Raw genomic sequence first — 22,003 nt, 5'->3', positions numbered from 1 at the left:
CCAACATCGCATCTGAGTGACACGCAGCGAGTGGGTTAACTAGGTAAAAACGATGACTGCAGATGCTGGAAACCAGATTCTGGATTAGAGTGGTGTTGGAAAAGCACAGCAGGTCAGGCAGCATCCGAGGAGCAGGAAAATCGACGTTTCGGGCAAAAGTCCTTCATCAGGATTAGAGGCAGAGTGCCTGCAGAGTGGAGAGATAAATGAGAGGGAGGTGGCGGTGGGGAGATAGTAGCATAGAGTACAATAGGTGAATGGGGGTGGGGATGGAGGTGATAGGTCAGAGAGGAGGGTGGAGTGGATAGGTGGGAAGGAAGACAGGCAGGTAGGACAGGTCATGGGGATGGTGCTGAGCTGGAAGGTTGGAACTGGGGTGAGGTGGGGAAAGGGGAAATGAGGAAACTGGTGAAATCTACATTGATGCCCTGGGGTTGAAGTGTTCTGAGGCGACAGATGATACAATAAATGATATTGGTGGATGTGCAGGTAAAACTTTGGATGTGGAAGGCTCCTTTGGGGCCTTGGATGGAGGTGAGGGAGGAGATGTGGGCACAGGTTTTGCAATTCCTGCGGTGTTGGTGGTGATGGTGGGGTGGCGTGGATCTGACCAGATAGTCATGGAGGTAATGGTCTTTGTGGAAGGCGGAAATGGATGGGGAGGGAAATATATCCCTGGTGGTGGGGTCAGTTTGGAGGTGATGGAAATGTCACCGGATGATGTGGTTTATGCAAAGGTTGGTAGGGTGGAAGGTGAGCACCAGGGCCGTTCTGTCCTTGTTATGGTTGAAGAGGTGGGGTTTGAGGGCGGAGGTGTGGGATGTGGACGAGATGTGTCAGAGGCATCTTTAACCACGTGGGAAGGGAAATTGCGGTCTCTAAAGAAGGAGGCCATCTGGTGTGTTCTGTGGTAGGACTGGTCCTCCTGGGAGCAGATACGGCGGAGGAATTGGGAATATGGGATGGCATTTTTGCAGGAGGTAGGGTGGGAAGAGGTGTAATCCAGGTAGCTGTAGGAGTCGGTGGGTTTGTAAAAATGTCAGTGTCAAGTCAGTCGTCATTAATGAAGATGGAGAGATCCAGGAAGGGGAGGGAGGTATCCGAGATGGTCCAGGTGAATTTAAGATCAGGATGGAACGTGTTGGTGAAGTTGATAAATTGCTCAATCTCTTCGCGGCAGCACGAGGTGGTATCAATGTAGCGGAGGAAGAGGTGGGGAAAGGTGCCGGTGTAACTATGGAAGATCGACTGTTCTATGTAGCCAACAAAGAGACAGGCATAGCTGGGGCCCATACGGGTGCCCATGGCTACACCTTTTGTCTGGAGGAAGTGGGAGGATTCGAAGGAGAAATTGTGAAGGGTGAGGACCAGTTCAGCCAAAGGAATGAGTGTGTTGGTGGAAGGTTACTATTAGGGACGTCGTGAGAGGAAGAAACTGAGGGCTTGGAGGCCCTGGTCATGACAGATGGAGGTGTAAAGGGATTGGATGAGGCGTTGGGGTGATTTTCCTGCTCCTCGGATGCTGCCTGACCTGCTCTGCTTTTCCAGCACCACTCTAATCTAAACTTGGGTTAACTGTTTGCTCGCCAAACAACCTTGTTAATGAGAAAAAAACTTTACAAATAAACCTTCAAATTTCAGAGCTTTTTGGTTTTTGGATGTTTGGATAAAGGATCTCCTACCTATACTAACTGCATCAATGTGCACATCCTAGATGTCACATCGGATCCAGAGTCATACTTGTGCCATAGCTAATACTGCTTGTTTCCACCACCATAAAATCACCTGATGTCAGCTTGTTTCAGCTCCTTTCTTGCCAAAACCCTCATTCATGCTTTTGTTACCTCGAAGCTCAACTATTCCAATGTACGCCTGCCTGCTCTTCCCCCATTCAACCCTCAGTAAACCTGAGGTTACCCAAAACACTGTTGTTCACAACTTGTGGCAAGTTTAGTTCACTTAGACTTGGGTGCTCACTCCCCAACATTTGCTCATGGTCAACCACTGCCTTGACTTGATATTTCTCATCTGTTCTCAATTCAATCCATAACCTTGCACTTTGATATCTTCATAATCTCCTCTTGTTTTACAACCCACCTAATTCTGGCGCCTCATGCATTCCCAAGTTTAGTTGCACTGCCTTTGGCTCTCCTTTTAGGCACATAAATCCCAAACTCAGTGTCCCAATTGTATTTTCCTCCTTTTTAAGATGCTCCTTAAAACACTTGAGAAGCTGTTGCTCACCTTGCATGGTCCAGTGTCATTTTGTTTTGTAACGTTCCTGTGTATTGTTTCATTCTGTTAAAGGTGCTTTAAATAAATATACTTTTTTTCTTGTTTATGATCCATTTATATTACTTATGATTTGAATTCTGATAACACAAGTAACAAAACATTCTTAATTCCTTTAAACAACTATTCTGTTTCCAAGTGAACTGAAAATTGCTTCCACCGAAGTTGAACTATCCTGTGTAATCTTCATTAATTTGTGAAGTGCTTTTTTAACAAGTCATGAACGGTGAGGCAACAGCAGTTTTGTGGGCTGATGTGATATGCGAATATGTTTAGTTATAAAGGCAAGCGCACAAATGAGAAACAGAAGTAAGCCATTTGGCCCCTTGAACCTGCTTCTCCATTCAATAAAATCATGTCTGATCTCTCTGTTTAGAATTTCACATTCCCATCTATTCCTGATCATTTTTGATTCCTTTGTCTAACAAAAACCTATCTACCCTGCCTTAAAAACACTCGTTGACCCTGCCCTATTGCCTACTGAGGCACGGAGTTCCAAAATTGCATAACCTGCTGAAACAAACATTTGCTGTACATCTGTGTCCTAAAATGTTGACTGCTAATTTTAAAGAGTGCCCCCTTGTTTTGGACTCCCCCAGAAAAGGAAACATTTGCTCATCCACCTTGTAAGGACCATTCAGGATGTTAAACACTTAGTTTAGTCACTCCTCACTTTTGGAAACTCCAGTGAAAACAAGTTCAATTTATCAAACCCTTCCTCATAAGACAATGTGCAAACTTCTGTTATCAAGCTAATAAATTTTCTTTGAACCATCTGTGTTTACATCCTTCCTGAAATGAGGAGACCAAAACTGCATACAGACTAAGTGTATGATAGGCACAGCAGCTTGGAAATAGATGGGCTGTGGATATTGAGCGTATACTTTAATATTCCTTCATTAATTTTTGATCATAATTGGTAACAGTATCTGGTGTTTCCTTACTGGGAAGAATGGAAGTTTAGAAGAAAATTCTCTGGAGTCATTCTTTATAATCACCCTGCTAAATGCACAGAATGGGGCCAGTTTGCATGTGTTGTTTCTCTACCAGCAAATAATATAGTGGCCAATTGTGGATATAGGTTTGAGAAGAAATAATAAAACTACTTCTAATAGAAAGAAAATCCAGAGTTCAAAATGTTCTGACTACAAGTGAAGTGTTCCATTTCTGCAGTATAAATGAGAACCATGTCTGCTGACTAGTGGGCTAAGTTTGATAAAAGTGAGTAAAAGAAGCTAATGTCCTTCTGACCATCAGATTGCTAGTCCCTCTAGATAGAACCCTATTATTGATCCTCCTGCCATATTATTATGAAAGCTAGGAACAAGCCAGTCTGCAAGCTTTTGGCATGATCGTAGCAAAGACTGTATGTGAAAAGAGACTGGCAGCTAACATAAGAGAAAACATAAAGGTCTTCTACAAAAAGCATTTGAAGAATTGGGACAGATGAAAGATCTTGCATCGAATTATGCATGAAGACATAGGACATTAATAAGAGAAATAGTCTTTTTCAGCTGCCTTTACCAAGAAGAATAAATGCTTCTAAAGTCAGTGTGAAAGTGGAAGTAGTTGAGTACTGGATGGGCTAAAAATTGGTAACAAGGATGGTATTAGGAAAAATTGGTCCTGGTGACATAGCCTTTAAGTATAGCCTAACAATGGAAATTACAGGGATACTAGCTTAGTCTTCAAATCCTACTAAAATCCAGGTTTGGTGTCAAAGGAATCAACAAAAGATGCAATTGCATTGGTTGTTGGCTTATCAATTACATTGAGCAATGAGAAAAATGTAGAGGAATAAGTAAATTACAGACAGGTGCAAGAATTGTGAGTAGTTTTAGTAGAAGACTTTAGCTATCCAAATTTAAACTAGGATGGTACTAGTGAAAGAGGCAGAGGGCTGGGGCAAGAGTTTTTCAGGAAAGTTTTTGACAATATGGAAGTGAAGGGACAAAGAAGAGCAGCAAAGGGAGTCTATGAAAAGAGACTTAATAATATCGAGATGAATCCAGATATTTCCTATCAGCTTATAAATAGTAAAAAGGTGGTTAGAGGAGGAATGGGCTAATTACAGATCAAAAAGAAAGTCATGGGACATTGCTGAGGTATTAAATTAGTACTTTGCATCTGTCTTTATCAATGTATATAAATCACTGAAGGTGGCAAGACAGTTTGCAAAGGCTGATGGTAAATTGTAGAGCTTCCTAGGCTTTATTAATGGGTCCACAAAGTATCAAAATAAGGAAGTTATGTTCAATTCCTATAAAATACTGGTTTGACCTCAATGGCACGAATGTGCATAATTCTTGGTGCCACAATTTAACAAAGATGTGAAGACATTGGAAAGAATGCAGAAAAGTCTAATGAGAATTGGACCAGGGATGAGGAACTTTGGTTATGGGGCGATATTTAAGAAGTTGAGTCTGCTTTTTTACGCAAGAGAAAATCGAGAAGATATTTGGAAGAGATATTCAAAATCATGACCAACATAGAGAAAAAAACTACTTCTGTTGGTGAAAGGATCAAGAAGGTAATTTCCAAAAGAAGCAGGTGATTTGTGGAAAAACATTCACACAGTGAGTGGTTAAAGTCAGGAACTATTACTGGAGAATGAAACGGAGGCAGATTCAGTTTTGGCTTTCAGAAGGATTTTGAATAATTATTTGAATATAATTTTTTTGCAGACTATGTAGAAAGAGAAAGGAAATGAACGTGCTAAGTTGCCCTTTTGGGGACTGGGCATAGATCTGACTGACCCAATGGCCGGTACTTTAATTATTCTATGATTTTGTATGCCCTAAGTTCTCTAATTACTAAACTACTTGCATGATGCACATTTTCTGAAGAAGCCAGTTCATTGGTAAGCAATCGTGAATGATCAACAATATGGTGAAACTAAAATAAAACCAACAACTGCAGATGCTGTGTTTTTGAAGAAGTAACAAAGATTTGATGAAGTCAGAGTAGTGGATATGATTGATATGGACTTCAGTAAGGTGTTCAACAAGGTTCTGCATGGTAAACTGGTTAGTAAGGTGGAATACAGGGAGAACTAACATTTGGATTTAGAACTGGCTTGAAGGTAGGAGACCGGTGATGGTGGAAGGTTGCGTTTCAGACTGGAGGCCTGTGACTAGCAGTGTATCACAAGGATAGTTGCTGGGTCCACTGCTTTTTGTCATTTATATAAATTATTTGGATGTGAATATAGGAGGTATGGTTAGTAAGTTTATTTATGACACCAAAATTGGTGTTGTAGTGGACAGCCAAGAAGATTACCTCAGAGTATATAGGGATTTTGATCAGATGGGCCAGTGGGCTGAGGAGTTGTGGATGGATTTTAATTTAGATAAATGTGAGTTGCTGCATTTTGGAAAGGTAAATCTTAGCAGGACCTATACACTTAATGGTAAGATCCTGGGAGTGTTGCTGAACAAAGAGACCTTGAAGTACAGGTTCACAGTTCCTTGAAAGTAGGGTCCTAAGTGGACAGAATAGCACAGAAGATGTTTGGTGTACTTGCCTTTATTGGTCAGTGCATTGAGTACAGGAGTTGGGATGCCATATTGCGGCATTGATTAGGCCATTTTTGGAATACTGAATGCAATTCTGGTTTCTCTGCTTTAGGAAGGATGTTGTGAAACTTGAAAGAGTTCAGAAAATGTTTACAATGATGTTGCCGGGGTAGAGGGTTTGAGCTACAGGGAGAGGCTGAATAGCATGTGGCTAGAGCATCGGAGGCTGAGTGGTGACCGTAAAGAACTTTTTATAAAATCAGAAGGGTCAGGGATAGGGTGAATAGTCAAAGTCTTTTTCCCAGGTTATGGGACTCCAAAACTAGAGGGCATTGGTTAAAGTGAAAAGGAAAAGATTTAAAAGGAACCTCAGGAGCTACATTTTCGCACAGAGGGTGGTACGTGTATGGAATGAGCTGCCAGAGGAAGTGGTGGAGGCGGGTACAATTCCAGCATTTAAAAGGCACCTAAATGGGTAAATGAACAGGAAGGGTTTAGTGTGATCTGGGTCAAATATTGGCAAATGGGACCAGATTAATTTTAGGATATCTGGTTGGCATGGACGAGTTGGACCAAAGGATCTGTTTCCATGCTGTATAGCTCAGACTCTGTGGAGATCTAAAACAAAATCAAAAATTCCTGATGAAACTCAGCAGTTTTGATGAAGAGTTACTGGACTCAAAATATTAAATCTTTCTTCCCACAGATGCTGTTGCACCTGCTGAATTTTGCCAACAGTTCTTGGTTTTTATTCTTATTTGTGAATAATCTTTGTGTCAGGTTGCAAGGAAAGTCTTTTTTTGTTAGAACAGGTAGTCTACCATTAAACCAGCTCAAATTTGATACTGTTTTCCTCATAAACTCTCTCTCTGTTGCTTTGGATTTGTCTCATTTCTTTCCAATTGCTGATTTCCTGGTCTTTATTCTTGGCAACATGTCCAAGTAAGTTCATGTGATACGATTTCATAACTTGCTCTTATTAATGTAATACCTCACATGATTCTGAAATGTTTGAAAATAAAACATGTTAAGATGAAAGTTCAAATGTACCAAACTCTGACTGAATCACAACAGTCCTGATACTTGCCCTTCTAAAATTTTACAGACATTGCATGCATCATTGAAATGCAATTAAAGTTAATGACTGATCCACCAAATTCATGGATATTTGCAAACCTGATTAATTTTGTTACCAAAATCTCTATTGCGCAAGATTCGATTAAAAAGTTATTAAAGATATCACAGTGAAAACCTTGCCTTTCTTTCTAATTGGACCTAGGTTTTGACTATGTTCTGCAGTGATAGCCTTGTCGCTAAATAGCTCCTACTCTCAGAACCCACTGAACGTATTTTGATGAATTGGGCTCGAACTTAAATGACTGAATTTAAAAAAATAAAAAAAAATTTTTAAGGATTTGTTTGCACCATCTAATCACAAAGAGTTCCCTATGCTCTGCCTGACAATTGTTTCTGTCACAGCTGTTTAATATTCAGAGACCATGATAGGAAGAAAGGGAATTAGAGTAATGGCAAAGGAAGCAGGATATAGGGAAAAGAAACAGAAACTATATATGTTTTATTTAAAATAGGTAAAAGAAGGAAAAAGGGAAGGATGTAATAAAATAATAATGAAAACATTTCTGGTTGTTAAGCAAGCAAACGTGACAGTTATAGAGTCATAGAGATGTACAGCATGGAAACAGACCCTTCGGTCCAACCCTTCCATGCCGACCATATATCCCAACCCAATCTTGTCCCACCTGCCAGCACCCAGCCCATATCCCTCCAAACCCTTCCTATTCATATACCCATCCAAATGCCTTTTAAATGTTGCAGTTGTACCAGCCTCCACCACATCCTGTGACAGCTCATTCCATACACATACCACCCTCTGTGTGAAAAAGTTGCCCCTTAGGTCTCTTTTATATCTTTCCTCTATCACCCTAAACCTATGCCCTCTAGTTCTGGACTCCCCAACCCCAGGGAAAAGACTTTGTCTATTTATCCTATCCATGCCCCTCATAATTTTGTAAACCTCTAAAAGGTCACCCTCAGCCTCCGATGCTCCAGGGAAAACAGCCCCAGCCTGTTCAGCCTCTCCCTATAGCTCAAATCCTCCAACCCTGGCAACATCCTTGTAAATCTTTTCTGAACCCTTTCATGTTTCACAACATCTTTCCGATAGGAAGGAGACCAGAATTGCACGCAATTTTCCAACAGTAGCCTAACCAATGTCCTGTACAGCCCCAACATCACCTCCCAACTCTTGTACCCAATACTCTGACCAATAAAGGAAAGCATACCAAATGCCGCCTTCACTATCCTATCTACCTGCGACTCCACTTTCAAGGAGCTATGAACCTGCACTCCAACGTCTCTTTGTTCAGCAACACTCCCTAGGACTTTACCATTAAGTGTATAAATCCTGCTAAGATTTGCTTAGGTGAGTGGGGAAGCGGATGAAAGTGATAGGTCAGGGAGGAGGGTGGAGTGGATAGGTGGAAAAGAAGATAGGCAGGTAGGACAAGTCATGGGGACAATGCTGAGCTGGAAGTTTGGAACTGGGGTGAGGTGGGGGAAGGGGAAATGAGGAAACTGTTGAAGTCCACATTGATGCCCTGGGTTGAAGTGCTCCAAGGCGGAAGATGAGGCGTTCTTCCTCCAGGCGTTGGGTGGTGAGGGAGCGGCAGTGAAGGAGGCCCAGGACCTCCATGTCCTTGGCAGAGTGGGAGGGGGAGTTGAAATGTTGGGCCACAGGGCAGTGTGGTTGATTGGTGCTGGTGTCCCAGAGATGTTCCCTAAAGTGCTCTGCTAGGAGGCGTCCAGTCTCCCCAATGTAGAGGAGACCGCATCCGGAGCAACGGATACAATAAATGATATTGGTGGAAGTGCAGGTAAAACTTTGGATGTGGAAGGCTCCTTTAGGACCTTGGATGGAGGTGAGGGAGGAGGTGTGGGCGCAGGTTTTGCAATTCCTGCGGTGGCTGGGGAAGGTGCCAGGATGGGAGGGTGGGTTGTTGGGGGCGTGGACCTGACCAGGTAGTCACTGCGGAAGGTGGAAAGGGGTGGGGAGGGAAATATATTCCTGGTGGTGGGGTCCGTTTGGAGGTGGCGGAAATGTCGGCGGATGATTTGGTTTATGCGAAGGTTGGGAGGGTGGAAGGACAGGGGCGTTCTGTCCTTGTTACGGTTGGAGGATGGGGTCTGAGGGCAGAGGTGCGGGATGTGGACGAGATGTGTTGGAGGGCATCTTTAACCACATGGGATGAACTGCTGTGCTTTTCCAGCACCACTAATCCAGAATCTGGTTTCCAGCATCTGCAGTCATTGTTTTTAGCTATGCACTGTCTATGTCTGGTAGAAGTGGATTCAATTGAAGCATTAAAGAGGGAATTGAATTATAATCTGGAAAGTAAGAATATGCAGGGCTATGAGGAGAGGTTATGGAAATACCACCACATGAGCGCAAAATACTCGAGCAGCATTTGTTTGATGTATTTATTGTTAGCGTTAATAACAAAGATATTTTGCATTGAAATTATACTGAGATGTTAGTTATAACATTTTTTAAAAATTCAATGCAATTCTTTTGAGCCCTGTTTAAACAAAAGCCTTAAATGGATCAACACCAATTAAAATAACGAAACTTCACCTGAGTGTGAATTATTAATGATTGCAATCTGAATAGTTCGTATAGATTATGACAGATATGCATTCTCCAAAAATACACTGCAAATTTATTGTCTGTCAGGGAACAGCAAAAGAAAAGGGACAATGCTATTGTCTCAAGCTTTCTGCTTGAAATCATTGCCAAATGGTTAGTTGTAATAACATTTACAGTCTTGATCACACTGGCACCAACTTTTACACATTCTGGTAAAAGAGGAAGATATAGTATTCAGTTGACTGGCGAATGAGATAAACTGAAATAGAAGAGTAAGATCTGCTTTGAAAATTTGGAAAACATATAAACAGTCTCTGTAATTTGTGTTTTGATTGCAATCAGTCCAAGTTACCAAAAGAATTTGTTTGTGTTATGATTCTCATGACCTAATTATACAGTGGGAAGGGTTTTCATAATATTTACTCAGCGTTCTGAACATGAAACTGTACATTTATAATGAAGACTGCAAATGGAATTTATTTAATAACAACATATTCAACTGCTTTTGGGGTTTGGTCATTTCATATCCATGGGAAAAAGTAATCATTCTTTTATCACTGAAGAGACTGCTATTTACAAGATTCTGAGGCACAGATGTTCAAAGGTGGCTATTCCAGCAAGCTTGTCTGGTGGATCAAAGTTTCACTTACCAGGCAAATGACTAACTTTATACTATAGTTTCCTTTCATGGTTTATTCCAAGTACTGTGCTGAGTGTACATTTTTCCAACCCCCATCGTTTTACCTAATGAGGTGAGGATTTGATAATACTGCTTCCTGCATTGGAACAGTGACTAAACTTCTGAAGTACTTTTAATTGGTGATTAAAATATATTGGGACATCCTGAAGCTGTGAAATATAAATGCACCCTTCTTTCTTTCTCTGACCAAAAAAAAATTTTTTCAGAAACTTGCGCAATACAACTTTGACTCTGACTCTGACTCTGTAGCGGTCCATGGATGAAGCCATTAAAAGCTTAAATTCCATATTGAATCATCATGACTGTGAATGCATCTCATTAAATCATAGTTAGTCACAGAATGCAGTGTTACAGATTAGATTACATTACTTTCAGTGTGGAAACAGGCCCTTTGGCCCAACAAGTCCACACTGACCCTCCGAAGAGCAACCCACCCAGATCCATTCTCCTACATTTACCCCTTCACCTAACACTACGGGCAATTTAGCATGGCCAATTCACTTAACCTGCACATCTTTTGGACTGTGGGAGGAAACCGGAGCACCCGAAGGAAACCCACGCAGACACAGGGAGAATGTGCAAACTCCACACAGACGATTGCCTGAGGCGGGAACTGAACCCGGGTCTCTGGTGCTGTGAGGCAGCAGTGCTAACCACTGTGCCACCGTGCTGTCCAAACATGGTGGAATTTATCCAAACTGTGATAAATTGATACCATCTAATTCACTTTCTCCCTTCGTCCAGTCACGGCATTGCATAGAGCTGACTCAATGATTTTTTGATTCGATTAGCTCACCAAACTGAGACCATTTTGTAACTTTCATCTCCATCAGAGTTGATGATTCTTAATGGCTAATATTCCTTCAATCTTACCACTCTGAATATTGGTGATGTGAGATTTGATTGGATTAGAAACAGCTAATATACTAAATATAGCTGAGAAATATTCAGGACAGCCGTGAATCTACCTTTGCATTTTGTAAAGCACCTGCCCAATTAAAATAAAGTAAAATTATATATAATTGGTCATTTTTCACAGGATCACTTGGGTATTGAATACAATTGGCTTGAAAGCTGCTATTGATTTAAAAACAAAGTGTTGGAGAAACTCTGCAAATCTGACAGCATCTACGATTGAAAACAAAAGAGTTACAGTTTCCGTTCCAAAATGATAACTTCAGAACCATTGGGATTGTGGGGTCTGAAGGTTGAGGGGACTGGCTTCCTGGGTTGTGTGTGTGTGGTGTGTGTGGAAGAGCAGGGGTGGTAGGAGCAGTCATTCGAAGTAAGACTATGAGGCGCTTGTACTGTCCACATGTCCATCTCTGAGTGTTGGCTGGCAGAGTTCTTACTGGGTTTGATGTAAGTTACAACATTTTGATTGTCTAAGATCATTTGAGATGTAATGTTCTTTACAATTTATAAAAGGAAGGTCCAGCTGGACCAGCAAATTCAACAACAATGTTTCAAACAAGAAGGGTGGGTGTATACCTATGATTTATAAAAAATATACATTTTACATCATGGAATTGCGCAGTGCGCTGCATGAGCCTAGTATGGAGATGGAGTTTAAATGGTTATTGTAGTCTCCTTCTGACGGCTATTAAGATCCTAAATAAAGATGTCTGGGTGATTTTTACAGTAGACATGAGCCTGTAGTATTAAATAAAGGGTTTGCACAGTAAATGTTGGCCTGCAATGTGGGGGGGGAGAGAACCAAATGAATGTTTGTTATTGCAGTGTAGAGGAGAAAATATATTCGCACTCGGTGACAAATCGAAGGTTAGAAGATTTCTGACAGTACTTATCTGAGGATTGGTCTTGCAATACAATTTTTCTTCACCTTGTGTGCAAATGACTTGAAGTCCAAGGCCTCAGTCATCTTCAAGATCCACTCTGATGGTGTAAATACAACAGAGCAGGACTCTGATCTTCTTTGACCTAAGGCTGGAGACACCAGTTCAAATTCTGGGGCCAGAATTATGAATATGACGATGGTGCTTCATTAACCTTTGCAATGATCACTAGCACCCTATCCCTGATCTGGCCTTGCAAAGGAAATCTCCCATGCAAATGCTTCCTCCTCGGATAATAGGTCTGTTCCCTTTGAAACTCAATAATATTCTGCCTTTCCACAAAGTCCTTATGACCTCACCATATTGGTCTAATGCAGTGCTCAGCATTAACCTTTTCAGACCCATCACCTTGCACACCAGCCACATTTCAGGGGCCCAGGTAGAAATTAGGTTTTTCACTCTTTCCAGCCATTGGAGTTCTGGAGCCCAAAGACCCTTTTTGAGCTGCTTCAATCAGTTAAGTAGCCAACTCCCCCCAGACCTCCAAGACTTATTTTCTTCTAAGGTTGCAACTACCTGGGGGCTTTAAAAGAGCAATTGTTCCAGTTGCCAAAATTGTCTATCTTTCCCCAACTTTAACATTTTAGATATACTTAAAAAGAAATGCATGCATATAAATAGATCACTAAGTCGCACCACTTTTTAAATAATTTGTGATGATTAGATTAGATTCCCTACAGTGTGGAAACAGGCCCTTTGGCCCAACCAGACAACACTGACCCTTCAAAGAGTAACCCACCCAGACCCATTTCCCTCTGACTAATACTGTGGACAATTTATCATGGCAATTCACCTGACCTGCACATCTTTGGACAGTGGGAGGAAACTGGAGCACCCGGAGGAAACACTGGGAGAATGTGCAAACTCCACACAGACAGTCGCTTGAGGCTGGAATTGAACCTGGGACCCTGGTGCTGTGAGGCAGCAGTACTAACCACTGAACCACCGTGCCGCCCTAAATGATATGTGAAGCATATCTCTTAAACTGTACTATAAAAATATTTAGAGCATGCTGTTGTGTTCGCTTGACCTTTTTAACTCCAAGAACAGTGTAGCATCACAGGGGAATTTCCAGACATACTGTGTCCCTGGAATAAGCTACAACAAGACTTCTGAAATATTGACACAATGATTGCAATGTTTTTTGAAACTTTAATTTTTCATTTTTTGGTTTAATTCAAAAATAAGTTGAACTGCAGGTTTTTCTGTTTCAGCTTTTGCTTATATTTGATTTGTGGAAATGCAAATTTTGCTTCACAATTTCCTAAATTCCTAATTTCCCTAAACGAGTGTACAGTGTTGTTCCTTTTCTGGAAAGTAAAAAGTTTTGAGATACTAGACATTTTCATTCACAGATGTGTGGTACTGGAAGATCATCCTTGCACCAGTGAGGGAATTGGTGTTATAGCTCAAGTTATTCATTTGGACATGTTCAATGACAACTGTCATAACTTGTAGACCACTGTACTAAATTTTCAACTGTGTGTCATTTGTGGGCAATTGTTGTTTACAAATGGCTTGGTTAATGATATTTAATGTTGTATGAATCTAAACATCAACAATTTTCAACTGGCCATACATTTACTGCTGAAAACCTTATTAGTTTCAAAGTCCAGACAACCAAATGTTGAAAGATATAACACACGAGTCTATTCTTATTAACTTGCAAACTTTTCTTCGAGGTATTCATTGCATACCATGTACCTCCAATTAAAACCTGTGAGCTTGATCCTATATAATACGAAAGTATAGGTGAGCCCCCAATTTCTATTCAAGTAACATGCAATTGTACAATTAACAAGCAAACACACAACTTGTCGTTATTACTGTTTATAAGCAGTTGAATATCTATAAATTATAACAATGAAAGAAAACTGTCAAAAACTAATTTTTTTGTAAGCCAACAATTAAGTCTTTACCTGCTTTTGAACATAGTTCAACCTTTGTAAAGTATATAGATTAGTGACACCACTAACAATGCACGCAAAGGTATTTTTATACAAACTTGATAGGCAGTGTGCTTCTAGAGAACATTGAAGTCTGTGCGTATAATTTCAGGAGAGCGTACAAGTTGGACTATTTGAGCACTTTTTTATGTAGCCTCCAAGCTCTTTCAGTGCATTTACTAAACTATAACCTAAGCATGTAAAAAGGCAATTAACATTTCATCACTGTAGTATCACAACAGAAACATGCTATCTCTGTGAAACTTAATATACCCAAGGAATAATTGCTGCACTGATGGGTACTAAAAGTGTTTGGGGAGACTTTCAGATTTGGAGATCCCGGAAATGTTACACTGGTGTAATCTTGTGTGCTTAAGGATGTAAGAACATTCCTCTTCAGCTAAAGGAAACTAGAATAGTTTCACTTACTGATGAAAGGAAAATTGAGCTGAAACAGAACAGTACTAACCCCAAAACTGATATCCAGTTCTGCCAAGAGTGGGTCATGGGCTATAATAAACACATTTTATAAAACCAGGAATTGATATGTCTTTATAAAACACTTTAAAGTATCATTATCAAACACTATGCCTCTTAATGTAATTCACAAGCCCAGTAAATATGCTGTTTCCCACCTTTGACTGCATATTCTGGGAAAGGTAATGAGCATGTTGCTTACTGGGCTTCGTGCCTGCCACTTGGGTCAGTCTGAAATGCATACCTTTATCAAAATTGCACATGTACCAACTGCAGTTTGACAGAAATGTTAGTATAAAAACTTAAACTTTTGGTAATGCTGACTTCTAAAAGAAGATCCATTCTTGCTGCAGTGTATTTTTCAGGGCATTACGCAGCTAATAAACTGTAATGTCTTGTGAGCTGGATAGTAAAGAAGAGCCTAAAACATATGCATGTACATATGAACGGAACCCCAGGGGTCATATAGCTTAGTTAGCTGGATAGCTGAGAGACTCTCGCTTTCTCACGGTCTGGTAGGACCATGGTGACTTTACTGTTACATATGGTGGGATATACAAACATGGATTCACAGGTAATGATTGGACATGTCAGGTGTTTTTACAACTGTTTGGTTATTTCATGTGAGCTCCTCTTGCTTAAATCTGGAACCCACCAAGTATTGTCTAGCTTCATTACTTTTCCTTGCGTCATTTAAATGCCAGCAGTAAGAATACTGAAAGAAAATGCTGTTAGGAAAAATAAATACAAGAATGAAATAAAAAGTGCAGCAATAGCAAGGCGACAAGCAATATTATCCAATTGTTTCGCACTGAATTGTTGTGATGATGGTGAATGCACTTTCTAAAGAAGCAGCAGATTCAATAAAATCTTTGAAAAAGGAATTGAACAAAGATATGGAGACAAGAAATTGCAGAGCTGTAGGGAAAGAGCAGAGGGTGGGGATTACTGAGTGGGCTTCAAAAGCGACCAGCACAGGCTTGTTCTGTGTGGTTCTACGATAAGTGAAAAACTCTGTTCCCATGCTGCAAAGACATTCACGTATCTCTGTTTGCAAGATGTACAGAATAAACTTTGCAGTTCCTGCACTTGGCATTCATGATGCCAGATAGCACGAAGACACACTCTTGTGCAACGAACTGTGTTCAATATTCAGTTTTCAGCAAGAGGAGATACGTTCTTCCATCGTTTAAGTCCTTATTGATTTTAGTTTATGTTTTACTATTCTATTAGTCTGAGTTTGCAAACTCACATTCTCATAGTATTATGCTGGTGATGGGTGCAATCCAGGATTTCTTTCAGATGATCTATCACTTAAATTGATCCATTTTTTCATTTTTTTAAAAAAGAAATATCTCAAACTTATTCAAGGGATAAAATGATTTTAAAAACTTCCAAGCCTTATAAATAATTTACAGCCATATTTGATCTCGTGTCCACACTCCAAACTCTGTTTGCAATATTCATGTCATATTTGATCCGAATAACTTTTCAACCGCACATTCATGCCATTGCCAAAACTGCCTATTTTCATCTCTTTAACATTACTTGACTTTACCCTTGTCTCAGCTCATGTACTACTGTAACTCTCATTCATACTTTCACCATCTCTCAACTCAACAATTCCAACACACTCCCATCTGATCTCCCCCACATACTACCTCTGGAAATCTGAGGTCACCCAAGACACTGCTGCTCATGTCTTAACTGTCAGCAAGTTCTGTTCCCTGGCAATCCTGCACACTATCACTTGTATTGGCTCCTGGTCAAGCATCATATTAATTTAAAAATTCTCTTCCTTGTTTACGAATGACCTTGCTGTCTCTGTAATCTTCTCACAGCTTACAGCCTTTTGATATGATTACATTCCTCTAGTTTTGACCTGTTGTGCATTCCTGATTATAATTACTTAGGTGAAAGTAATCAGTGATGGTTTCCATGCCTCCAGTTGCCTAGACCTGAAGTTTTAGCATTCTGATCTTACACCCCTCTGCCACCTTGGCTCATTTTTCTTAAGTCACTCCATATAACCTTTCACTTTTTGGTCATCTGATTCAACATCTTGGTTCTGGATTAGTGGTGCTGGAAGAGCACAACAGTTCAGGCAGCATCCGAGGAGCAGGAAAATCAATGTTTCGGGCAAAAGCCCTTCATCAGGAATAAAGGCAAAGAACCTGAAGGGCCACCCTACCTCTTGCAACTGCATTGGCGCCACCTTGTGCTCCCGTGAGGAGGTTGAGCAATTCATCAACTTCACCAACACATTCCACCCTGACCTTAAATTTACCTGGACCATCTCTGACACCTCCCTCCCCTTCCTGGACCTCTCCATCTCCATTAATGACAACCAACTTGACATTGGCATTTTTTACAAACCCACCGACTCCCACAGCTACCTGGATTACACCTCTTCCCACCCTACCTCTTGCATGCCCTCCAACGCATCTCGTCCACATCCCGCACCTCCGCCCTCAGACCCCACCCCTCAACCGTAACAAGGACAGAACACCCCTGGTGCTCACCTTCCACCTTACCAACCTTCACATAAACCAAATCATCCGCTGACATTTCCGCCACCTCTAAAAAGACCCCACCACCAGGGATATATTTCCCTCCCCACCCCTTTCCAACTTCCGCAAAGACCGTTCCCTCCGTGACTACCTGGTCAGGTCCACGCCCCCCTACAACCCACCTTCCCGTCCTGGCACCTTCCCCTGCCACCGCAGGAATTGCTAAACCTACACCCACACCTCCTCCCTCATCTCTATCCAAGGCCCTAAAGGAGCCTTCCACATCCATCAAAGTTTTACCTGCACATCCACCAATATCATTTATTGTATCCGTTGCTCCCGATGCGGTCTGCGCTACACTGGGGAGACTGGACCCCTCCTAGCAGAGCGCTTTAGGGAACATCTCTGGGACACCCGCACTAATCAACCACACTGCCCTGTGGCCCAACATTTCAACTCCTCTTCCCACTCTGCCGAGGACATGGAGGTCCTGGGCCTCCTTCACCACCGCTCCCTCACCACCCGACGCCTGGAGGAAGAACGCCTCATCTTCTTCCTCCTTGGAACACTTCAACCCAGGGCATCAACAGTTTCCTCATTTCCCCTTCCCCCACCTCACCCTAGTTCCAAACTTCCAGCTCAGCACTGTCCCCATGACGTGTCCCACCTGCCTATCATCTTTTCCACCTATCCACTCCACCCTCCTCCCTGACCTATCACCTTCATCCCCTCCCCCACTCACCTATTTTACTCTATGCTACTTTCTCCCCACCTCCACCCTCCTCTAGCTTATCTCTCCACCCTTCAGGCTCTCTGCCTTTATTCCTGATGAAGGGCTTTTGCCCAAAACGTCGATTTTACTGCTCCTCTAATGCTGCCTGAACTGCTGTGCTCTTCCAGCACCACTAATCCAGAATCTGGTTTCCAGCATCTGCAGTCATTGTTTTTACCTACCTGATTCAGCATCTTGTCATATGGCTTGATGTCAAACTTGGTGTTAGAATATTCCTATAAAAATCCTTGGGAAGTTTCAGTACATTTATAGGCACTATGAATATAAGTGGGTGTTTGAAACTAATATTTTGTCAGATAGATTTTCAGTTGATCTTCCTCTTTTCCCCAGTTTCTCACTGTTTTGGTTGATGTGAAATAGGATTGAGGAGCCAAATGGCCTACTCCTGATCTTAACTTGTATGTTTGTATAGTTAAATATTTAACTTTCTGCTGAATGTTGCACATCGGTGCAAAAGACAAGGCTGAACCACATTCAATCATCTACAACCAAAAGTGACAATGTGAACATTTGGCTCAACCTTCTCCTGTGATCCCCAGTATCACTGATGCTGGTCTTCAGCCAATTTGATTGATTCGAAATGATTTAAAGGAACTGCTGAAGACACTGGATGCTGTAAAGGCTAACAGCCCTGACAACATCTCTGCAATAATACTAAAGCCAAGTGCTCCAAAACTACCTGAAGCTGTTTCCAAGCTGTTCCAGTACATTACAGCATAGACATTATCCAGAAATATGAGATTTGAAATCCAGTCCACAAACAGGACAAATCTAACTCAGCCAGTAACAGCCCCATTAGCCTCCTCTCAATCATTAAATGGTGAAAGTGTTATTGACAATGCTTAAAAAGCAACACTGATGTAACAGTGACCTGCTTACGATGTGTCATCTGTGTTTTGCCAGCGCCAGACTAGCTCCAAGGTTTATTGTAGCCTTGCTGTAGATGTAGATGGAAGAGAGGACATGAAAGTGACTGCCCTTGGAGTTAAACAGCATTCAGCGGACAGAAGGCTAAATCTGACATCAAGGGTCTGAGCAGAATTGAAGCCAATGAGAATTGGGGAAAGTCTCTCTCTCTCTCTCTGGTGGTCAGATTCATATCGAGCATAAAGAAAAATGCTTGTGGTATTTGGAATTTGATCATCTCAGTTCCTGGACATGGCTGCAGCAGTTCCTCAAGGTAATGTCATCAGCCAAAACATCCTCTGCTTTTACCATCTTCATGATAAGATCAGAGGTGGATATATTCATGGATGATTGTGCAATGTTCAGCGCAAGTTGTGACTCTTCAGAAACGGCAACAGTCCATGTCAATATGTAGTAGGACCCAGACAATATTCAGGCTTTGCTTGATAGAAGGAACATTGACATCACGCAAGTGCCAGCTCCAATGAAAGACAATCTAACCATCTCCCCTCCTTTGTATAAAACGACATCATCAACATCCTGGGAGTTACTATTGAGCTGAAGAGGTCAGACATTAGGAATTCTGAGATGAATAATTCACCTTGTGACTCCCCCAAACCTGTTCTTCATCTCATCATTGTCAGCTGTCCCTCAATCGAGGATGGCACCTACTCAAGTTTGTAATTTTCTGCTTCAATCTTCAGTTGACTGAACAGGTTGATTCTTGACCAATCTGTCTTTATGCCCATGAGTCAGGACGTCCCACAAGGCAATAGATCTAGACAACAAGATTTGCTTGCTTTCCTTTCTTTCTGCACCAGTGTGCCTCCTCATTAAGATGTTTAGACTCCAAGCATGGTGCAGTTTGATGGACGAGATATTGCCCTTGTAAATGATTGGTAAAAAGTTCTACTCCGTTATTAAAGTCAATGCTTCTGTGCATCAAGAAGAGCTGCAGAATGTCTTTATAGTGTTTGTGTTGTCCTTTCCTGAAATGTTGACCATTTGAGAATTTAGCAAGTAGGAGTTGGTCGAAGAGATGCTTCAGCCATCTGTGTGCAGTTTGTGGTAGCTGGTTTTGAAGGATTTTTCCATGAATATTTGTCAGGCTGGCTTTAAGTAGGACACTAACATTTGGTTGCAATCCTCCCATCAAATCCAGAGAATACATCCGAGGCATTGTCGGTGGAATCTCTCTAACACTTCTCTGTGTCATTGATGCACAGTTCCAACTGCATCATAGGAGTGTGGTAACGACATCTGTTCTGTACACAAGAGCTTCGTTGGCTTGTAGAGGTCATTATTGTCAAAAGCTGGCTGTTGTAGTTTGTACAATACGCAGCTGGTACAACTGATCTGGCATTGGATCTCCTTGTTGTTAGAGATTGTTTGGTACATAAGAATTGCTGTTAACTGTGCTAGTGTTTCAAACAGAAAACAAGTATTATACAACACAGTTAATATAATAAAACATCCCAGTTCACTTCACAGGAGTATAGTCTCTCTTTTTCAGAGCAGTGGCTGTCAACTGATCTCCTATAGCATATGTGGAGGTACAATCTTTGACTAAACAGTTCTGGGTTGGTCTGAATTTTATCTAGCACCAACAAGGCTCAATGGAATAACCTCTATCATCCCATATGAATGTGATTGAAGTAACACTAAAAATGTTGGCAATATCCAGTTCAAAGCAGTGCACTTTATTTGCTTTCCATCCCTCACCATTATTCTCTTCCTCTATCACTGACAGCAGTGTGCACCATATACAAGATGCACTGCAGCACTTTGTAAAGGCTGTTTTGACCAAAACCTTTCAAATGTCTTTCATTGCCAACTTCTATCACTATGAAGGACAAAGGCAGTAGAACCTGCTGCATTCCAGGAAAGAAAAAATGTCTTCAACTGATAAACCATCAGAAAAATCCTGTGACTTGTATGCATCTGTAATCCATATAAAGGTTTCAAATAGTTTGGAAAGCAAATCCATTGCTGTGCTTCTATTTTCTCCAGGCGATTGACTGAAAATCACTGAAACTTAACTGAGTAGTGATCTTTGGATGTGCAAGAAGTATAATCTCAGAAATTGAATCCATTGTTTAACAACTTGGTCACCGATTTCCACCAGCTGTTGATTCAAAAGGGGAGCTTTAATTTTGGCTTAATTCAAGAAAAAAGCAGGAGAGCTGTTTAACAAAATACAACCCGTATTGTAGAATGCACCCTTTAGATTATGCTGGTAACTTGATGAATGATTCAAGGGAGTTGCTGTGTACTAATGCTACAGTGTAAGCCCACTGTTTATAAATGTGAGAGTGTGTCTGAGGCAGTGTATTTATGCTTCAAGAACATGTGACCTGTGGGTTGATTATGATTTCAGACTTAGAACCTCCACAAAGAGAAATTTGCATTTTATTGATGCCTATGAATTGAGTCAAAGCAACCACCGTGGGGGAAGAAAGGACAACTGTTGAAGCCATTCTAAAGCATTCAATTCACTTTTTTCATGCCTCTAAATCATACAATTTATAAAATGTTTCTTAGCAATAAATGGCACAAGAGTATGTCAGTGGTAAATGTTTAAAAAATGAGATGTATTTAAAAAAAAAACTGCATTTTATGTTGCCTCTGGGCTTGATACAATTGACTCAATATTGCATTGAACTTGTGGATTGCATATGCTTCGTGATGCAGTTGCAGCATTCTGTCTGTGTAAGCTTAAAGCTGAGTTCACCACATGTCACTAAACAATGCCAGGACCATTGGATAGAGAAAATAATGGGTCAGAATGGGAAACCTTTTCAAAATGAATTTATTCATTTATAAATAAATCCATTGCGGTTTGGTACTAATTTTTGTCTGACTACACTCCTGTGAAGTGAATTGGGATGTTTTATTATACGAAGTGTGTTGTATAATACTTGTTTTTGTTTGAAACACTAGCACAGTGAACAGCAATTCTTATGTACCAAGCAATTCTATGTATTGAAATCCAAATTCACAGTTTCTCCCTGATGAAAGGTGAATTGCTACATGATACAGTTTTATCTCCATCACAATGAATGGGTTTTAACTTGATGACCCATGTTAATGATGATCTATTATTGTCTACAGAGTTTAGATTGAAAGGTTGATGCAAGTTAATGAGACGTCATCTTTCCTCTGCAGGTGACCAGGGATACTGAGGGGATTGGTAAGGATGACTGCCAACAAAAATGCCAGCGCTAATCACACAGCTGGAGCAACCAAAGCAGCTTGTGACACGAGCACCAGGTGAGAGATGTGTCCCAGGCCGTCATCTCTTTTTAAAAAAAAATTCTACATTAAATAAGGAGTTTGCAATCTCC

General features: G+C 41.1%; 1 protein-coding gene across 5 annotated transcripts in view; it reads left to right on the top strand.

Moving 5' to 3' along the window:
• The window catches only part of dennd2b (DENN domain containing 2B), a 465,023-nt gene that overhangs the window by 197,165 nt on the left and 245,855 nt on the right, over nucleotides 1-22,003 (top strand). For all 5 annotated transcript variants that reach the window (XM_087996551.1, XM_087996548.1, XM_087996550.1 and 2 more), the window contains exon 2: nucleotides 21,825-21,929. In XM_087996551.1, coding sequence (XP_087852677.1) covers nucleotides 21,856-21,929 — 74 coding nt within the window. In that variant the 5' untranslated portion in view covers nucleotides 21,825-21,855. The remainder of the gene's footprint in view (nucleotides 1-21,824; nucleotides 21,930-22,003) is intronic.

The sequence above is a fragment of the Chiloscyllium plagiosum genome, unplaced genomic scaffold (genome assembly GCF_037043375.1).
Source record: "Chiloscyllium plagiosum isolate Xiang-an unplaced genomic scaffold, Cpla_swu_hap1 HiC_scaffold_18, whole genome shotgun sequence".
Taxonomy (NCBI): Eukaryota; Metazoa; Chordata; class Chondrichthyes; order Orectolobiformes; family Hemiscylliidae; genus Chiloscyllium; species Chiloscyllium plagiosum.
Note: the sequence above shows the minus strand (reverse complement) of the source record. Positions and strands in the feature narration are given on the sequence as shown.